General features: G+C 45.9%; 1 protein-coding gene across 10 annotated transcripts in view; it reads right to left on the bottom strand.

Annotated features, from left to right (window-relative positions):
- CELF4 (CUGBP Elav-like family member 4) overlaps positions 1-19,711 on the bottom strand; it is an 860,601-nt gene that overhangs the window by 17,587 nt on the left and 823,303 nt on the right. For all 10 annotated transcript variants that reach the window (XM_019496109.2, XM_059725306.1, XM_019496111.2 and 7 more), the window contains exon 12: positions 11,766-11,932. In XM_019496109.2, coding sequence (XP_019351654.1) covers positions 11,805-11,932 — 128 coding nt within the window. In that variant the 3' untranslated portion in view covers positions 11,766-11,804. The remainder of the gene's footprint in view (positions 1-11,765; positions 11,933-19,711) is intronic.

The following is a 19,711-nucleotide window of genomic DNA, read 5'->3' as shown; positions in this document are numbered from 1 at the left end:
TGTTTCGAGGTGTTGCTCCTCCAAGTATCACTCCAAAAATTTGGAGAAAGAACAAAAACATCGCATTTTCCCCCACTTCTTCCTTCCTCTCCCGGCCCCCTTTCGGCTATGAAGGAACCATGCGTGACATGCAAGGAGACTGTACAGAGGAGAAACAAGGAGCATGAAAAGCATTTGCTGGTCGTACTTCACAGAGTAATGAAATGCACGGCTGAAGACGAGCGGAAAATGCTGCCTCAGAGATGGGAGGAAAAAAAAAGGAGCCAAATTATAGTGAACTGCCAACCCACAGCTTGAAGAGGGATACATCCATGCAGAATCTGACCCTTTCTCTTTAACTAGCCTTAAAAATCAAGCAGATCTCAGAGTCCATTTTCTTTTGGGAGAAGCTCAGCTTCAAAAAAAATGAAAATGGGATTTTGCAAAACTCTGCAGTAACTGTCCTGGACTGGATGGTCTGTCCTAAAACACCAAAGCTCTCACCAGTGACGGGACTGTATTTTTTGATCAAAGCAAATGCCTGCTGCTTATCGTTACAGGGTCAAAATGCAGGGCAGCATTCATTCCTTACACTTTTGCAAGGTCTGGTGAAGAGGCTACTTAGCTCTGGTGTGGCTCTAACGAGCAATGGGAGAAACAAATACCCCGCTGCAGGCAGGGAACCTGTCATCTGGAGGTGGCCACGTGAGTGTCTAATCAGAGAATTCACCCCTTTTTTTCCCCCAACTATTTAGTTGGTCTAATAAAATATATCACATTTACCCAAAGAAACTTGCCGGTCCTGAGAGGGTCTGTTACTTAACTGTAGGGACCCATCATGGTTTTGCCATCTCAACAAAGAGGTTGTGGCCATTCCCTAGGCTTTCCAATATCAAGGAAGGCCAGAGAATAGTCCAAAGGGCAAGCTTACATCCCAACCGGCTCTTGCATGCAACGAAAATGCTCTCGAGGGTATGTTGTTTTGAGTCAAGCCAAAAACAACCAGGGCACATTCTCAGTCCGTGTAAATCAGAGTAACCGCACTCGACTTCATCCTTGTAGGGTTCAACAGAGCTGCAGAATTACACCACCCGAGGAGCTGGTCCCTGGCTCCTTGTCTAACCTGCCAAAGGGGGCTGGTGAAGCCCAGCTCAGTGGAAGAACGGACTTATTTGAAATAAAACCTTCTTTTTCCCCATCTGCAGTCAGAGGGCAGGAGGAGGAAGGATCGCCGAGAAGCCCGGCTCCGTACCTGAAGCCCCCAGCTCTGTGCTACACTTCAGAGACCAAGAGTTTTCAAATTCACTTGTATCTGGCCAAAGTTGCTGTGTCCATGAATTATTCAAACGTGCAATTATTGCATTTGATATATCACTGGAAATAACCATGTGAATGAGAAACAGTGTTCTAGGGCAGCCGATTGTATATGCCTTCCAAACCATAAGGACATCAATTTAAGGTGCTCGCGGTGATGGAGCACTCTGCAACCCTTGATTAAGATTCTTGCCAGCTCCGGCAGCAGCGTTTCCCCGCAGAGTAAATTTCATGGAGTCCGTTAGCTGTCCTTCCTTTATACCTCCAGTTTAAGCACAAGCCATCACCCCATACTGCTTCATTGTATGGTTTTGCGGGGCCGCTGAAGAACGTCCTTTCAGCCACAGCAGGACCCAGCCGTCCTCAGCGTGCTGATACATGCTGAAAAACTCACCCGAGCTCTCTAAGTTACTAGTGGCACTGAAATCCTCTTAACTTGGACTTTCTTGGGAGTTTCCAGCCCCTTGCTTGACTCTTGTTGCTAACTCGCCCTTGTTTAGGGCCGGAGGGCTGAACCTGCCTTGACTGTGTATTGTCACTGGTTTGCTTGTATCTGATACCGATACCCTGCCTTTAGCTAAATGCTTCAAGGGTAGGCATGCTACTCTTGACAAAGGGCAGTGTCCGTAAGGAGCACGCCATCTCCCCTCTCCTCCTTCCTTGTCCCAGATGTCCCATTTGTTCCCCTGCCCACAGTACCCTTGTCTGCAAACACTCCTTCTTGAGTGTCTTCTACCTCTGCAGTTCTGCCGCTGAGAAACCGCCCTGCCTTGATTACACAGCTGCTGATTTTTCTTACTTTTCATTTTTCATACTTTGCATTCATACTTTTCTCAACCATAGGTAGGGAAGGGATGGGAAGTTATACTTCTGTGTTAGCAGGTGGGTGATCTGATTAAATGCACCTATCCCCAACCTCTATGACCTCTTGTCTTGATGTTTGGAGCCAATAGTCCTGTAATCTCTCCAGGACTGCAGCATTTGCCGGGTGCTACCTTCTCTTACACAAGAAGCCCGTAATACTCTCATCCAAACACAACTGTGCTGGCCCTCCATTCATTTCCAGAGGGCGGGCACCCTGCTAATGTTTAAAACTCTCCTTGGATTTGCATTAGCCCTCCTTATGAATCGCATCATGTTCAGTCCTGCCAGATAGCCTTGTTGTTAGTAGTGCAGAAGCCTTCTCCTCTGCAGCGCCTGCATCTCCACATAACACCAATTCTCCATCTCATGTCAAATCTCAGCTGCATCATCTCAAATGCATCTCATGTCAAATCTCAGCCATGTCCTCTCAAATGCATCTTTCTCATCCCCATGCCTTTATCTCTTAATTTTTATCTCCATAGCTCATGCACTAATCTGCTATATTTTTGTCACGTCCTGTTGGTGTATACAAATGTGTGTAAGTTTGCTTCTGCCTTCAAATTAGGGTGCTCAGAGGCAACACTAGGAAGTTTTGCACCGTGGGCAGCGGTGGTGGCGGTGGCTGGGGCAGTGACAGGGGCGGGGACAGCGGTGTCTGTGCAGGTGTCCTGCTCCCGCTACGTGCCAGAAGAGCTCGCCCACCCCTAGTTCATCTACTTAAAAGAGGTGTTTTTTTTAAACTGAGGGAACAGAAGCTCATTCAACTTAGATTGGGAGGCTCTAGGATCCATCTATGCCAATAATCTCTCCAATCCTTAATAAGGGCTGGGTCCACAAAAAATGTGGATGAGCTTCCTTGGATGTCACTTGGCTGTGATTAACACCCTCAGAGAGGCCATAATTGAGGTTTTGCAGCTGTTGTGAAGCTACCCATCTGCAGTAAGGCTGCAGTCCCTTCACCGTAGGGATAATTCAACCAGACCGAAAGGGGAGATCAGTTGTGAAATGAGCTAGCCAGCTTCACAATGGTTATTTCAGGGTATCAGGACCAACTGGATCACCAAACGTTGAGGCCGGGGAAGCTGCTATTATTTAATTATTCCATAATTGCATTATTTACCATGAAAACATTTGGGGACACAGATTTTAATGAGGAAATCTCTCTCTAAAATAAAATAAAATGTTATTGTATTGCATTGTGCTGCTCTAGCACTCCCATGACAGCCAACGTGGATTTGTTAGCAACCTACACGGACTCATTTAGGTGCAAACACAGCAATACTCCTGAATAGCTGCCCTGCTTTGCGGAGGAACAAGTTCCAAATATTGCTGAATGGAATTTAGCCTTGGCGCGGTAATTACTGAGTCTAATTTTTGAGCAAATGTGGTAATTAATTATTGTCGTTTTCCATCAGTGCATTATATTGTGTGCCAATCTCAGTATAACTACAATGATTATCAACTGGAATTTTGCATCCATTAGTATTGAAACTCCAGTTTGTCAAATAGAAATGAGTATTTTACCATAATAAGGTGATTAGTAATTACAAAGGACAGCCAGGTTAAAAACGAAAGGTCAACACAACAATTTTCTTTATCAGTTATGCTAACATCTTAGGCAATTATAAAAGAGGGAATTAGTTTCTGTCTTGTTTCTAGTTCTTCCCAGTCACTGTCATGTCCCATTTCTCACGCACCAGCTCCATGCTGCAAAATTTGGGTTGTAACCGCACGACGAGGAAGGCTTAATCACAGGCATCGATGGAATTAGGGAAGAAAAGCATTCCTGGAAACCTGCCGGTTGATCCGAGGTTTTGTCCAATATGCATGGCTAGACCTTCCCAAATCAAGTTGTACCCGTATACGACTCATCCCCTTTAATTGCATTAAGGTGTTGTCTTGGAGTAGCCATATTGCGGTAGTCGCAACAACACAAATTTTCTAAGTGATGATTAAGGGAGAGATATGATAATAGTGTATACAGGAGCAACAGGAGTTGGTTAGCACAATTACTGGAGGTATAAGTACAAGAAATGTGCTAGAGGATGTAGCTAGAGACTAGATATGGACTCGATGTTACTAGATAACGACTAGTTACTACTGACTAGAGACTGCAGACTTAGTTTGAATATCAAGATACACCAGCACCAGGATTGAGAAGAGTGTCTCCCTGCAATGAGGTGGAGGCCTCATTGCCTGCGACACTGTAAAGCAGACCAGTCAAATCAATACCGAGTCAAAAGTACATTTTTGCTTGATTTTATATTGAAGCTACCTGAAATCACAAACGGGGCTAGTCAAACATTTGCCAAAAGCTACTTCTGGATAGAAAATTAAGGATTTTTTTTACGAAGCCAGCATTACTACAGATTATGTCCAGTTGCCTTCAAAAATACTGTTTTGCAACAAAGAGACACCTGAAAACTGACCGTTTTTGTTTGGAAACCAAAACGTTTTCAGGTTTTCCATTTCCATTACCAAAACTGCAGGAAAATCACCCTGGTTTCCCCAATAACATTAACCATCTTGGGGTTTCTACATCAAAATACATGTCAGCACAAGTCCGCGACCCTGGGCTGAGTGTCTTCTTTGGACTTAAGCTCCAAATGATGTGTATTTGCCCTGTATTTTCACCATTGCTGGTATGGCCCTGACTCTTCAGTAGTTGACCATCACCTCTCTTGGGAGAAAACTGTATCCAGACATTTTTTTCTTGCTTTCTATTGACATGTTCCTTTCTCTAGTTTCATACCTCCTGGATGATGCACTCCAGACAATTCCTCTCTAACTTGGGCATTAATAATGTTCTCATCAGAGGAGGCTACAACACTTTGCTAATGCCTTACTGCCAACATCATGAAGCCTTTCTATGGCAATGGAGTGTGCTATGGCAATGGGCAGGTGCTTCATTGTTCTTCCTAAGGCTTTTTATTATTGTGCACTGCTGGTTTCCTCTGAGTTACTACACTCCCGTGTTAGGATGAGATTCACCCCTATGCAAAGGATCAGCGTAAGGCCTGTGAAGCAACTATGACCTCAGAAAGGGCATTATTGGGCACTGAAGTTATACAAATTGTGTTGTAGGAAGTTGGCTACCAGCAATACCGATCAGACTGAGCCAGCGCACTGGCTTCGTCGGGATGAGAGTCTTAAGCAAAGCTTTTGCATGAGGTATACAATATCTCACCCACAGACACATGCAGCAGCAGCAACCCTTTGTTGCAACCTTACAAACGCCCAGTGAATCGATCCATAATGAGGCCATCGCTTTCCAAATGAGTGACACGTGGCAGATCCGGATCATACGCCGTGCAACGGCCCATCTATCTTGTGGAACGACAGAGGTTAAGAGGAATCCCTTTTTCTGTACGGGCTTCCTAGGGGGGAGGCCTGTTTTCATTAGACTTTGTACCATGCCCAGCACAACGGGGCCTTTGTCTCATACTGTGGTGTTCAAGAATAACGGGACTGACTTAAAAATCATACTACTATTCCATTTCTTTTAAAGAAACACTGCATTTGGAGGTCTTTCCTCTTTGCCTTCTGGTTGGGGAGTCTTCAAAGGAGGCCCTCTTTTCCTTCTCTAGCTTTTGGACTGACAATTTGCAGTGTCCTTTTTTGAAAAACAAGAAAAGAAAACTGAGATTCTCATATAACCCTGGGACTCAGGGAGGGGGCTTCAAGGGAGAAAGAACCCGCATCAAATATTGCAGGACTCATTAAAACAACTCCAAGAGTGCACAACTCTTAGGCTAGGGAATTTAGATGGTATTATACTATTATTGCTACTTCTCATATGGATATTAGAAGACTAGGAGAGAGTACCGGTGATAAGAGACCGGAGTGCATACACATTTCAGAGTGCTTGTAACTGCATCGCCCACCAATCCCACCCCCCACACCTGCTGGGAGGATAACGTGTAGCTTGTGTTGCTCGCCCTGTTCACAAAACGTCGGTCATGACTACGGAAAGAATGACATCCTTACTCATATACTGCAAGGTGCACCTGCCATAATGTACAGTACACCGCAGCCCCAAAGAAGGACCACTCAAGTGAGTTGCAGATATCAGTACTTATATTTTTCATTATTGCATGCATTTACTATCCGAAAGACACATTCAGCGCGGCTGAATCCTTGCCTCATGTTCCTGAGGGGGGATTTGTAATAGAATATATTGATTTGGGCAGAGTTGCCTCAAATGATCCTCTTTTCGTGCTTTTGCACTCCTCCCCCCCTGCTTCTACTCCCCTCCCTCGCTTATTTATTTCTTTATTTTTGCTACAACCTCCGTAATTAGAAAGAGAAGCGAGAACAGAAGGCAGCCTTTTGGGAAAGGTTTTGCCATCAGAATCCTTCAGGGTGTTGCTCCCTGCAGCTTGCGAGCTTTTCTACCGCTTCACCACCATCTTTTGAATGTTTGACAGCAAACTTTTAGAGCACTTGCAAGGAAAACCAAGGATTTCAGGTCACGGTAGCCTAAAGTGATTCACTGATTTTTTTTTTTTGCCTTAAATGGGAGATTTGATAAAAACTGCATGTGGAAAGAAAATTAATTGAGGGGAGATTTTTTTTTCTTTCTCGGTGGCAGGGAAAGAGCCATCTCTGATGTAGTCTGTCAGCCTGGATGCAGCTCAGGCTTCTGCGGGCAGTTTCCTGATTTGGTAAAGGAAGGTTTTCCCTTGGAAAAGCCTCAAATTCAGAAAGATCCTTGCACACACGCCTAACTTCAAGCCCATGAGTAACTGCACAGAAGTCAATGGGGCTATTTGTGCACTTCAGGTTAGGCCCGAGAGAAAGCCTCTTTGGGCACGTCTACATGAGACATTTACTGCGCATTAGCCTAATACCGCTGTGCAGTGGCGTGGCAGTCAAAAATCATGCTAATATGCTATTGCACAGTGGTATTAGGCTAATGCACAGTAAAGGTCACAAAATAACCATGTGCTGGTGCTATTGTGCAGTAACTTCAGTAACTGAAGTCAGTTAGTACTTAGTTTAGTTTAGTTAGTGCTTAGTACTTCATTAGGCAAGTACTAAACTAAATGTGCAGTAACTAAGGCACATTCATGAATGTGTAGACGTGCCCTTTGTGAACAAGGGACACTAAGTGTAATGCAGATTATGAGCAAGGCTGTTGTATAATGGTGTTACCTTCAAGCTGTCTGGCATCAACCTACCTACCTGCCTACTATCGTTGGCATGCCTTCATAGCGTCCATGCACATGGCAGTACTGAATACCTTTTGGAAACATTTGTTACATCAGTGCTATCTACTGACTGACTTCCAGTGGGCCTACTGGATGGACAGTACCTCTTATTCTCACTGCAGCAGAGATGGACTTGCACCAAAACCCTGCACCCAAACATTACCTTTTTCTATGTTGTCTTCTTGTGGGAGAATGTCCTTTCCTTCCTAAACTGCCGAGCTATTACCTTCACAATCCCTTCCCAATATCCCCCTCCAGTGCCCCGTGAAAGGGCCATCCTCTGGAAAGGCGGCCTGTCGTTCAGCAGTGCCTGTGTCTTCCACCTGTACAGTGCCGGATTTAGGCTTAAGCTACTTAAGCTACAGTTTAGGGCCTCACAATATGAGAAGCCTCTAAATAAGTAAAAAAAGCTTGGACATTTTTGTGCTAATAGGACAAAAATATACATATATATGGCTCCACGGTTATGATTCATATTGTGTTCATAAATTTGTGCAAGAATAACAATAATTCATCTGAAAATGTCATGAAAATCCATTTTCATGGATTTTGTGGATAATTTCTTTCAGATGGGGCCTCTGAAGCTGGACAAGTTTAGGACGTAATCCGGCCCTGCACCTGCGGTTGCATATCAGGGAGGCAACAGGGTGTCTCGCTGATGTACGCGCTTGTTCTTCATTGGTGAGGCGACAAGATTCAAGCGCACATTTCCAGGAGACATTTCTCTGGCTAAAAGGGAGGCCAGCCCTCAGCCCGTCTGACATTTACACCAAAAGCTGAGACCAGATTAAATAACGAGCGCTTAGTTAGGCACTGTCCGATTGGGGTCGGGACTGCATTTGGCTGGACTCTGCAGTCAGGTTCAGTAATAGGGTGTGAGCTGCTAGACCAACTTCAGCGGAAAACTTGAGAACAGCCAAGTGGACCCCAGAGGTGCGCGGGAGGTCGAGGGACTCATCCATTCGAGGTACCCGTGCAGAAGTGTTGCTCCTGCTAGCCCTCTCCAACAGCAACCTATTGTAACGAGCCAGCACGTGCAGCTCCGCCATCAGGATCCGCCCTAGCAAATCGCCAGAGCTAACTTCATACTTAAGGGCAACCTTACGGTAACCAAAAGCAGCTTGTGGCCCCCCCAGGCTCACGACCCATCTATAACAGCAGACAAGCGTGTCGCACTAGTAACAAACAAGCGTGCACCCTCTCAGTGCTCAGATCTATCCTGTAGTAAGAAGCCAACGTGCCGAGCCCAACGCTCAGGGAGAGCTTTTCAAAACACAGTGGAACTTGTGTTCATAAATCCATTAGGAGCTATTGAAAATCTCCGCCGCCGAGTTATATGCCCTCCGTGAACAAATTAGCATGCATGCACTTCCCTTCCCCCAGCCCTTCTGAGCAAAAACCTGCAAGAACAAGTCAGCGTGATGAAGCAAAAAAGCATTTGGAGATGGAAACACATTTCGGTTTCAAGCCTCCAGGAGGCCTTGTCATAAGCAAGGAAAAGAAAAGAGCTATTTAAAAAAGGGTGGGGAAATAGTTTGATGCTCAGCTTTGTATAATAATATACAAAGGAGATCTTAGGTTACGGAGGCTGGATCTCGAGCCATTATCACCTGAGAGATTCAAAGAAATGTAAAAAGAATACATGAACCTAATGCATTTATTGAGTGGGGCTTTCTTAATTCTCTTCACGTCTGGTCTCCAATGCAGTTTCCTTAAGGGATAATTCAGTTCCATTCCTTGATTCTCAAGGGAACAGAGATCTTCTCTGAAGACTAGAATAAAGTATTTTCAAGGATATTATATATTCAATTAAAGATGGAAAAACCAGGATCAGAGAAACCGTGCAGTGTGTGGGGAAAAGTTAAATTTTAAAAGCTAAAAGTTAAAACTTGCTGGTTGCTCTCTCATTTTTATAATGGCCCGACTTAAAAATCTTAGCTCTCCAAACTCACAAACATAAGGACAATTTGGGAATCTAAAACTATGCTTTGTGGTTCGGGGGCCTCTCTAGATGGGTCTTATTCTAACATTTTCCATATGAGTTTTTAAAATTTGGAGCGGCTTCCTCATTTCCGTAATACAAAATCCAACCATTTTTTTTTTCTAGGAAGTATCTAATGGAGAAACCAGCCAATAACAGTAAAAATGCAAAACGTTTTGGTGCCAGCCGGGAAGGAGGTGAATGGACGTATAGAGGGTCAGCAGCAAGTTCTGCTGAATGGGTTGAGAAGAGTTCGCTTGCCTTACCATGGGCTGCCACAACGCACCTTGCCAAATCACACACCAAGGCCACGAGCTTTCCAAAAAGGGATGCCCGTAGCCACCGATGCCAGGAAATGAGCTATCATCTATGATGGTTCAATGCCACCACATCACACACACACAGGTAGTGGAAATACTAGTGCTCTCCTATTGTGGCAGCAGTCTGCCTTCGCTCCACCCGTCCGCATGTGTCTCTAGATCAGGGCTGGCACAAAACATATTAACATCAGTGTAAATTGAATCCATTTGCTATACTGATGCACATTGCACCGGTTTCCAGAACAGACAGACAACCAGTTATCCCAGGGTAGCTGCCTGGCCTAGGTGCTGTCATAGCACCTTGCCACCAGGTAGAAGGGAAACGTATGCCTTGGGTCAGTGGGATAGTCTGGGATAGCTGTTTGATGCACGACACCTATACTGGCATTATTTCTTGATTTATTCCACCTTTCCCAGCCGTGGCTCAGGGCACCTTACAGCAAGGGAAACACAACCACTTAAAAAAGGCACTAGAATAAATAAAGCATAAAAATAAAATAAAATAAAACAAAGCAGAGACTCAGTAAGCAATACCTCAGCTTAGTTTGGGTTGCAAGATGCCTACCCAAACAAGAAGGTATAACTAGGTATAACCAGTTAACAGGTATACTTTATATATATAGATATAGATATAGATAGATATCTATACATATCTGTTATACTAGGTTATATAACTAGGTTATATATATATCTGTAGATCTATATATCTATAGATCTACAGATATATATATAACCTAGTTATATAACCTAGTATAACAGAACGGTATAACTACTAGACTAACATGGTTTTTCCTCCTGAATCTAACAATTTACACTGGGATAGGGGTTTGCATAATGTGTCTGCTCCTTTTTTTCTACCGGTGTCAAGGCAGTTTACGCTGATGTACATGTGTCCCGTGCCAAGGCCCTGCTGGTAGCTAACGGGTTGAGTGGTATTATCGCTGCTGTTACTCTGTATTTGAAAAGAAAGCCAAAGGGTTGCTCTTAAGCAAAAAGGTTCAGAGTTTGAAAAGCCTGAGAGTGGCTTAATAGCCTTAGTCTCGTGTTGAAAATACACATAGGCGCATAGGAGGTTAAGTCCCATCGGTACCTAGGGCCCAGATGTGCTCATATAAGTACGTAGGCGACTACTTCCCATAGGAAAAACCTGTGGGAGTTAGACACCTACAAATCTTCATAGGATGGGGCCTAAATGACTTCCAAAGATGGAAACTAGTCTCCCAAATCACTTAGGCAAGTGATGGTATCCAATTTATAGACTCCATTTTGTTGCTGGCAAGAGGCTGGACTTCCAGGGACTCACTCGTCTACTTGGCGATTTTTGGTTATTGCTATATGTGCTCAGAAGCTCCCTCTACGAGCCGAGCGAGCTCCTTCCCGCTGCAACCATTTTAATATTCAGGGGGTGAATCCTGAGACCCTTATTGAGTTTTTGCTAAGTCCTCGCTCCAGCACGGAGCTGGTGGCTTCCGAGGGCATTTTATCTGAGTAAGGAGTTAACAAAAGCTGAGTAAGGACCTGAGCAGGAATCCTTTTATTAATTTCTTGGGTTTAGGAAGGAAGAAATTAGGGGTTATTTAGCTGTCAAGGAGATGTATTTACAGGTATTTATTATGCTGAGATGAAATTGGATACAGACTCTACCGCATGAAGAATGAAAAATGCTTCGTAACATTGCAACACAGAGCTACGGAGGTACACGCCAGGCCAGGCCAGCTCCCTGCAATTAAACCGCAGCCTCGTCCCAGTTCTTAATTGCAGGTTTTCTTCAGCCACACAAATCCTTCCTTTAGCTGAGCAGGTAACCGAAACAGCTGCTATCCCCCGTCAGTGGCCAGGTAGATTCATTATGGACGTGTGAGGCCGCCGGGGTGGGGGAAATCCCCCCCGCCCTCATTAAGCATCTTTCTGTCTCTCTTGCTAATGAGGTGCACGCACAAACGGTCTCGTTTTGTGTGTGCATGGGTGTGGTGTGGCGCTAGCCGGAGGCCTCGTGGAAATGCTCAAAGCTGGAGAATCGCAGAGCTAATCTCTAGGGTCCACGGCACAAGAAATGCTCTAAGACAACAGGTGACGTCCCCCGCCCCATGCGGTTACCTGTGCTAGTCCTTTGTATCCAGCGGTTCCTACAACTCTTCAGTAGGGGCGGTTAGCATCCTTCGGCCTCTTCAGCTGCACCTTCAGCCTCTTCATGCCAATCTGGAAGCCGTTCATAGCCTGGATGGCAGCCTGGGCACTGGCAGGATTGTCAAAACTCACAAAACCTGTCAAAACAGGAGGCAAGGCGCGGCATTTAATGAGCTAATTTGGGGCCAAGCCACAACATGCAAGACCACTTAGAATGAACATGGGGAAGGAGGGGAGGAAAGGAGCGGGGAGGTAGGTGGGGAGGAGAGCGAGGGGAGGATGGTTGCCAATGGGGGGGTTGTTACAGATCACAGCGTCCCAGGAAACAGTGGCTGGCCTGTATGCGGCTCCAGACCCGGCACGCTACGGAGCGAGGGGGCCCGGGATGCTGGAGCCCCAGCACTCATGCACGCAGCTCTGGGGACATCTTGGTCCTGTGTGTTGTCACCTGTGATGCACGGGTGTGTGGCCCTTCTCCTACTCATCTCTCTCTACCCAGGCTGAAGGCAATCTGCTGCTACCAGTCTCAATGTTTCCCTCTTTTCCTTTCTGCAGACCCTTCCCCTCTGTGCAGGAAGGCGAGAACTACTTGCTTATCACGGTAAAGTGAATCCCAGGTGAATTCAATCACTCTTCCATCCCAATCTGAATCCTAGACTGCCAGCACTCATAGCTTGATCATTTCTCTTTGAGCTAAAGCAACAGCTCTATGAACTGGTTTAACTGTTCCCTGCAGTGGCTGTTTAATCTCTTAGGTCAACCCTTCCCGTGAGGAAGATCAATACCATTGTCTCCATGTCGGCTGCATGGGTAGCTAGGACTGCTTTGCACAGGACTATTTTTTGTAAGCAGCTATGTGGACTACCCCACAGTGGATTGACTGGACTCATGACTACTGGAGCTAATGCTCTCCTTCATCACAGTCATCGCCGTGGGATTGGAAAAGCGGAGGCAGAATAAATCCCACCCGGCTGGGACGGCTCTTTGTACATGCTCAAGTTCTGTAAGCAAGGCCTGCGTCCTGAGCGGAGATGCAGCTGCCGTGGCAAGGCTCTGTGGCCCTGGAGCATCTTGCTCTCCTTGCATCGTTGGGGCTGAGCATTTTGGTTTTGTTGGAGAAAGCAGGGAGCATCCGGCACAACAGCCGGGTCCCTGGGGGCCATGAGAGCAAGCAAACACAAACCCTGATGCAACTGGCTATTGCAGTTCATGGGATTCCTCCTTTAGCTCAACAGAGACCAGTGCTTGCTCACGGCAGGCTGCGTCGCCCTCACAGCGCATCTCTTTCACTGGTGACCAGTGGGGTCTGGACAGGGAAGTGGCCAAGCCAGTGATTAAGAGGGCCTGGGTAGATGTGAGGCAGGAAGATTATGCAGTGGACAAGAAGCCCTCCCTCTGCTTTAGCCATGAGCGTCCTCCCCAAGCGCACACATGTTTGGTACCGCTAGGCTGGAGCTGGCCTGTGCATCTCACAGAGCCACCTGTCCTCATCCTCCTACAGGACTTTGCAACCCAATGCCAGCTGCTGCCCAGGATGAGATGCAGACCTAGCACCATCCCTCTCAAAGGACAACATTGAGCACTTGCCAGGAACTGAATGCCTGCCCTTGGAAAGAGTGTGGTCTACAGCCCAGTACTGCTACCTGGTATTCCTCAGCGTCGCCTCTCTGGTCTAATCCCCACCTCTCAGCAAGTCTCATGAGCTGCAGGACTGCTCGTCTTTGAGAACAAAATGCATGCACACATCCACATGCATCTGGTCCCTGCCTTTGGCTGTTCATGAATGTCTGCAAGAGGTCAGGGCACTAATGATGCTGAGGGTCCCGTGGAGGCGTGATCGGCCTTCTCTCTGTCTTCCACCTCCCTTTCCTGATGCAGAAGCATCCACGGCCCTCTCTTAGTGGAATTACTCTAGCTGCACAGTACTGTGACCGCAGCTGTGAAGATTGGGGGCAAATCATTTGCTCGCACTTCTTGTCGAGACCCTTGTTGTCTCAACAGAAATTTGGAGCGTCATGGCGGGTGGCACCCATGAAAGAGTCAATCAAGGATTGGAAGTCATTGGCTAACAAGGGTCCTGACCTGGCTTGGCCTGAGCCATCAGGCAGTAAGTGCTGTGCCCATATGCTGTGTGTTGGTGGGTTGGGGGCTCTGATCCGGTTCTCTTTCAAGGGGTCAACATAGCTCCCATTGACTTCCATGGAGCAGGATCAGCCGTGATATCCACCGAGTGTTTCACGAGATCCCATGTTGACATCCCTTGTCAGCTGTGCAGTACCATTGCATTTAGCTCCTACTAAAAGTTGCTGTTGGTCCAAATCACCAATAGACCATTAATGTTCTTCTTTCAGATGTCATTGGGAGATGGGTAGCTACCACCTACTGTATCTAGGGGCTTTGTTCTTGACCAGGAAGATGGCCCTCCAAGTTTAGAAATCTACCTTCCCACTCTTTCCTGACAAATGACCACGAGCCACATACTATACCAGCTATATGGCTATGAACAGACATTGCATTTGTCCTGGGTAAGTTGTGCCTATGTTTGTCCCAGAATAAAAATATCCTGGGATTGGTGTGTACACACATCACCTTTCTAATCATGGTTTAGTGAGTATCATTGATTCAATGATGGCTGTCATTGATTTTTAATTTTTCAATGATTTTCTGTCATTGATTCAATGATGTAATCCTGGGGTAACTGTACAGACATACTTTGCAATATCCCAGGATAAACTATCACGACTTCTTATGTGGAAATCTTTTTTTGTAGTATTTCCCCTGAGACAACAGACATGGACAGGCAGGTGTGTAAGCTTACATTTTGTCAGGGGACAAAATGGTTTATCCCAAGATAAATGCAACATCTGTTTGCAGCTTTTGATGTTTAAGTGAAAATGGGTATCTCATTGCAATCCCGCTCCATCCTGAAGAACTGCTAACACAAAAGGTGGGAGAGTAGGGTGGACTTGAACAAAAGGACTTGAGCAGGGTGGGATAAGATCTGGCACTAGGTATATCCACCTGCTTCCATATGTAAGATTTATATCACATGGTCAAGGAACATCCATTAGTGGATGCCTAGACTGGCCACGTCTGGAGATGGTGATTAGTCTGTGAAGTGAATAAAACTATAGATAACCACAAGAAACACCGGACACCCACCCACCATACTCTGCCCTACTATCTGCATTGGAGATTTTGGTTGATCAGGACTGTACTTTCACATGGTGTGATAGTGCTTACAATTTCCCCAGCGCAGAGAAGCTTGCACACTCCCAATCCTTGCTACCCACCCATCTCTTTAAGGCAGATTTTTAAGATCACCTATTCATTCAATGCAACGCCACCAGGACACAAAGGAGGAAGTGAGGCCTGCGAGGTGGACACAACAGACAGATCTGTTTGACTGCCCTGTAGCACTGGCTTTTTTCCAAATTGGGGCTAGCTTAGCAACCTTCTTTCAGACGCATTCATCAACTGGTTCCATTTTTGATGGGAGGACCAGTGGTCCTCATGAACCCCCCCCCCCACACACACTTCCAGCCAGCAACAGGGGGTGCCTAGTAGCAATAACTCTTCATTGTCCTTATGGAGATCTCTTGGGGACTGGAAGCCAGTGTTTCCTGCCTGAAAATTTGGGCTTTGAGGGGGCTGGATGCACCTGGAAAACAGTGGCCTACTCAGCTCTCTCTCTCCACACCATACTATTTATGCGGGGATGTTTTTTCCACTGTGCTGAAAAGGCTTGGATGGACTCCAAATAGCAGGGATGCTCTGGTTGAACCTGAACGCTGAGATGTCATAGCGACGGGCCATGATAGATAGATAGATAGATAGATAGATAGATAGATAGATAGATAAGCAATGATGACCATGTCAAATCCCTTCCTCTCTTCAGGTCAGACACCTGCTAGAAGATTAGATAACTGCTACCATATGCATTTTTTGTTCCAGGGAGACTTTGCAAGCAGGTGACTGCCAACGAGCGATGCTTTGCTCAGCGATACATCACTGCAAATCCAGGGCAACTCCAGCTCTTTCAGTCGTTCTCCCACCATTGTTAAACCAGTTGAGCTAAGAGTAGACTTTGACACAGCAAATATATGTGGAATATTTTTGGGGAGTATCTTCCATTTCTGGATCTGCTGCTGTTGGGTATCCAGCACAATGTTAGCACAGCAGCTGCTCGGAGAGCCAGCTCTTTTCTGAACACCACCCCCCTGCATTGTGATCTCCGCTTTTGAAGGACAAAGGGAGAGTGAGGGAGAGGTTAAAAAGCTTGCCGCTGTTTCTGTGCATCAGTTAATTAATAATCAGAAAAATATATGTAGCAGTCTGAAGATGGTTGGTAGGAGGACAGGATTTTGTGATAAATCTATTTTATGTTTTTTTTTCAGGGATTATGTAAAAAGGCTGCTCGAATAAATGATTTATCAAGGTAGTAAAGGATCGGGAAATTTGCTAGGATTGCAGCTCAGGGCATCTAATCTCCTTTGCTCTGCACTGCATTTTCAAAAATGTGTCAGCTGCAGAATCCATGGCTTCTCCTGACCTGCTCCTTTCTCCTTGAGCGCCACACGAACGGGGGCAGCAATCCTCAGGGCAGCGGGGCTGTTCCCACTCCCCGTTTCTTCCCCTGCCTACTGCTTGGATGTGCAGAAAGCCGTGATGCCGTGGTGCTCCCCAAACATCATGACGCCATTGGGACGGGTAGAGGATTAGGTCACGTATCTACCTTGGAGGTGTTCTGGAAAGGTACTTTGCAAGCCATGTGGACAGATGCAGGGCTTTTTATGAGCACAAGTTATCCAGCTCACAATGAGATGGGGTCATATGAGATTGGGTGTGATTGGTAAGGTATGCAGGGTTTTTTACCCTCCTCTGTAGCAGGGGGCATGGCCTTCTCCTTGGGATCTCTTGAGCATATATTAACAACTTTTTATAGAAACAGGACATTGGCTGCTGCGGTTCCCCTGCTTTACCTATGGCAGGTTAGGGTCATGGGCGAGTGGTGCCTGCTGAGTCTGGGGGACACCAGCGGCCGATCGCCGATCACGGTGGAGGTCCCCCAGAAGCCGATTGCCGACCCCAGAAGCACCAAAAATCAGAAGTGCCAATGGCAAAACCAGGATTCTCTCGGCGCCGCCAATCTCAGGGTGGGGAGCACCAGCCGGCACGTCTCTCAGTGGTCCCCCTCCCTGGCTGGCAAAAGCCAATCTCAGGGGGGTCACGGCCAATCTCAGGGGGTGCACGTGCACCCGCATGCACCCCCTATGCGTCGCCAGTGGTTAGGGTGTTATGTGCTGCGGTAGGGTTGATGGTAGTTTTAAGAAGAGTTTAGATTGTGGTTTGTATATAGGGTGGTTTGGCTAGGGATGATCCTGCCTCAGCCAAGGGTTGGATGGGATCACCTCTGGAGATCCCTTTCAGTCCGACTTCTCTATGATTTTAAGCGAGGGAGCCCTGAGGAGACATTTTAAAGCACTCAAGTTAAAGCACCTTTGTATATGCCTGCAGCATGTGTATAGATGCTCATTGTCTCTGGTTCTCTACCACTTAATAGAGGTGAATGTGTGGTTTGAGGACATATAGCTTCAAGCATCATGACCAACGTGCGAAACAACCTCTTGGCTACCTCTCCTACTCTTAGACCCTACCTCTTCTACTAGGTCAGAAAAAAACACGGCTTATTTTTAGGACTTAATCAAGTTTCTTCCCACTCAGAACAAGATAGGACAACTCCTGTGAGAAAGACTAACACCAATACAGATATCAGTGATTCCCAAGGATTTTTTGCATCGGTGGAATAATGCTAACCCTCAAGATTTCTTGTTGAGCACCATGCACGTCCATCATCCCAGGTTTCATTGGAAATACTGTGAAGATGCGTGGGAAGGCAATTTAACATGGCCTTACAGAACAGCAGCAGCTGGTGGGCCGCCGTTCTGCAAACATTGTCATAGGGTACAGTGCAAATATGGAGGTGTCGGTCAGATGCTATTCAAGGCAGACCCAAACCTCAGATTTAAATATTCCTGAGTGTGAGGAGTATTTGGATGTAAAGGATAGAAGATCATAGGATGATGGGAAAGTTGGGCTGGAAGGGACTTCACAAGGTCACCTCTTCTAGCTCCCTACGCGAGGCAGGATCAAATCTGACTACAGCATCCCAGCCAAGTGTCTGTCCAAACTCCAGAGATGACGGCGTCTGGATGGAGGTGCCTGTGGCTCTCTCAAAACAGATCATTTTGGGGTTAATCACCCCCGCAAAGCTTTGCTTTGTGACACTCTGTGAGGCACCTGCTAGAAGCACAACCGTGTTATCTCAGCTGTCCCAGCAAAGGGAAATATAAAGCAAAACTATGGTGCCTGATATCTTTGTGATCTGGACCTCTGTCTTGCCCAAAACCCAAGCTGCCTGCAGAAGGACAGGGAATTAAAATAGAGTAGTATCTAATGACCAACTTGTCTTTCCATCAGTGACCTTCTGCTGCATCTCGTTAAGGCTAATGGATTTTCCCTGAGCTTGTGGAGATAACCCCCAGCAGCAAAGCCTTTTGCTTCTACATCCTTGCTTGCCTACAGACCCATTAGAGGGGATCCCCTGGGAGGTCGCTGCCCCCTCCATCCAAACACGCTACTGCAGGCACAATTTGCCAGGAGTGAAAACATGCAGCTCCATGATAAAATGTATTGTTCTGCTAGGCCTGTCGCACAACTGTCTTACTTTCATTGCTACATCACCAGAGGATGAGAAAATAGCAGGAAAGTATTTTTGCCATGGAGAAGGCAGCTTGTCTCCACAGTGCCACTCAACCTATGTCCCTGCCCTCTTTTCTGCAGCTCCTGCCATGAGGAGTAGACCTCCTGGTCCTCTCCCCCTCACCAGGTCCTCTGCCCCTTTCATTCCTGATCTTAACTCCCTGTGCCCATGTCTATTAATGCTTCCCTTCCCTTGTTTGCTCATCTTAGCAATGAATGGATGTTTTCTTTTAATTGCTTTGCAAGGTCTTTACCTTGCCATATTCTTCACGCGATGTATTAGCTTCTCTCTTGCAATTTTTTCTCTGGTGCTCTAAAGTACTTTAGGGTACACGCTGTGTGTAAGCAGCTCTATAATGTGTGCATTGGAAAGTATTGTATTGTAATGTGATTTATTGCTTCTGGAGTCCTCAGTAATGGAGTATGTCTGAAGATCAAGGACATATCGTGTCAGGTATTTTCCAGTGTCTAATATCACTTTTTGGGGGAATATTTAACTTTACACTGATGCTTTGTCATCTCTTGGTGGAATCTCTCTCTCCATCTATCTGTCCTGCAACATATTCCTACGTGACAGTGATAATGAAATGCTTTTTATTCCATCAGTAATTAGGGAGGATGTTAAACAACAGCTCTTAAAACAATTTCAAATCTGTAGGACTGAATAATTAACATTGAAGAGTATTACAAATTTGATCAAATTTGATCAAGGAGGGCTTTGAACCATTCAAGTTGATTTTAGCAAGTCTTGGAGCACTGGAGTAGTTTCAGAGGACAATAAAAAGCGAATGTGCTAATATTTAAAAAGCAGTAAGCAAGATAACTTAGGAAACTGGAGGTCAGTTAGACAGACAATGAAACTAGGTAAATTCACAGAATGGGAGACAGCAAAGTGGAGTCCAATCAACAGAGATTTAAAATATGGCAGCACAATGCATTCAAATTGTATGGTAAATAGGTTGCATCAAACAGACTCGTTTACTTTTTTCATGAGATCATATGTTTGGTTAAGAAAGGGAATTGTATTCACATAATACGATATTTGAGTTAGTCCCACATGTCATTCTGAAAAAAAGTATAGCACTATGCAGAGTCAATGCAATCCATGTTAAATGGATTAAAACTGGGTTAACTGGGTGACCACAAAAACCAAA

Source organism: Alligator mississippiensis, chromosome 3 (genome assembly GCF_030867095.1).
Source record: "Alligator mississippiensis isolate rAllMis1 chromosome 3, rAllMis1, whole genome shotgun sequence".
NCBI classification, from domain to species: Eukaryota; Metazoa; Chordata; order Crocodylia; family Alligatoridae; genus Alligator; species Alligator mississippiensis.
The sequence above is the reverse complement of the archived record's forward strand: the minus strand, read 5'-3'. Positions and strand labels throughout refer to the sequence as shown.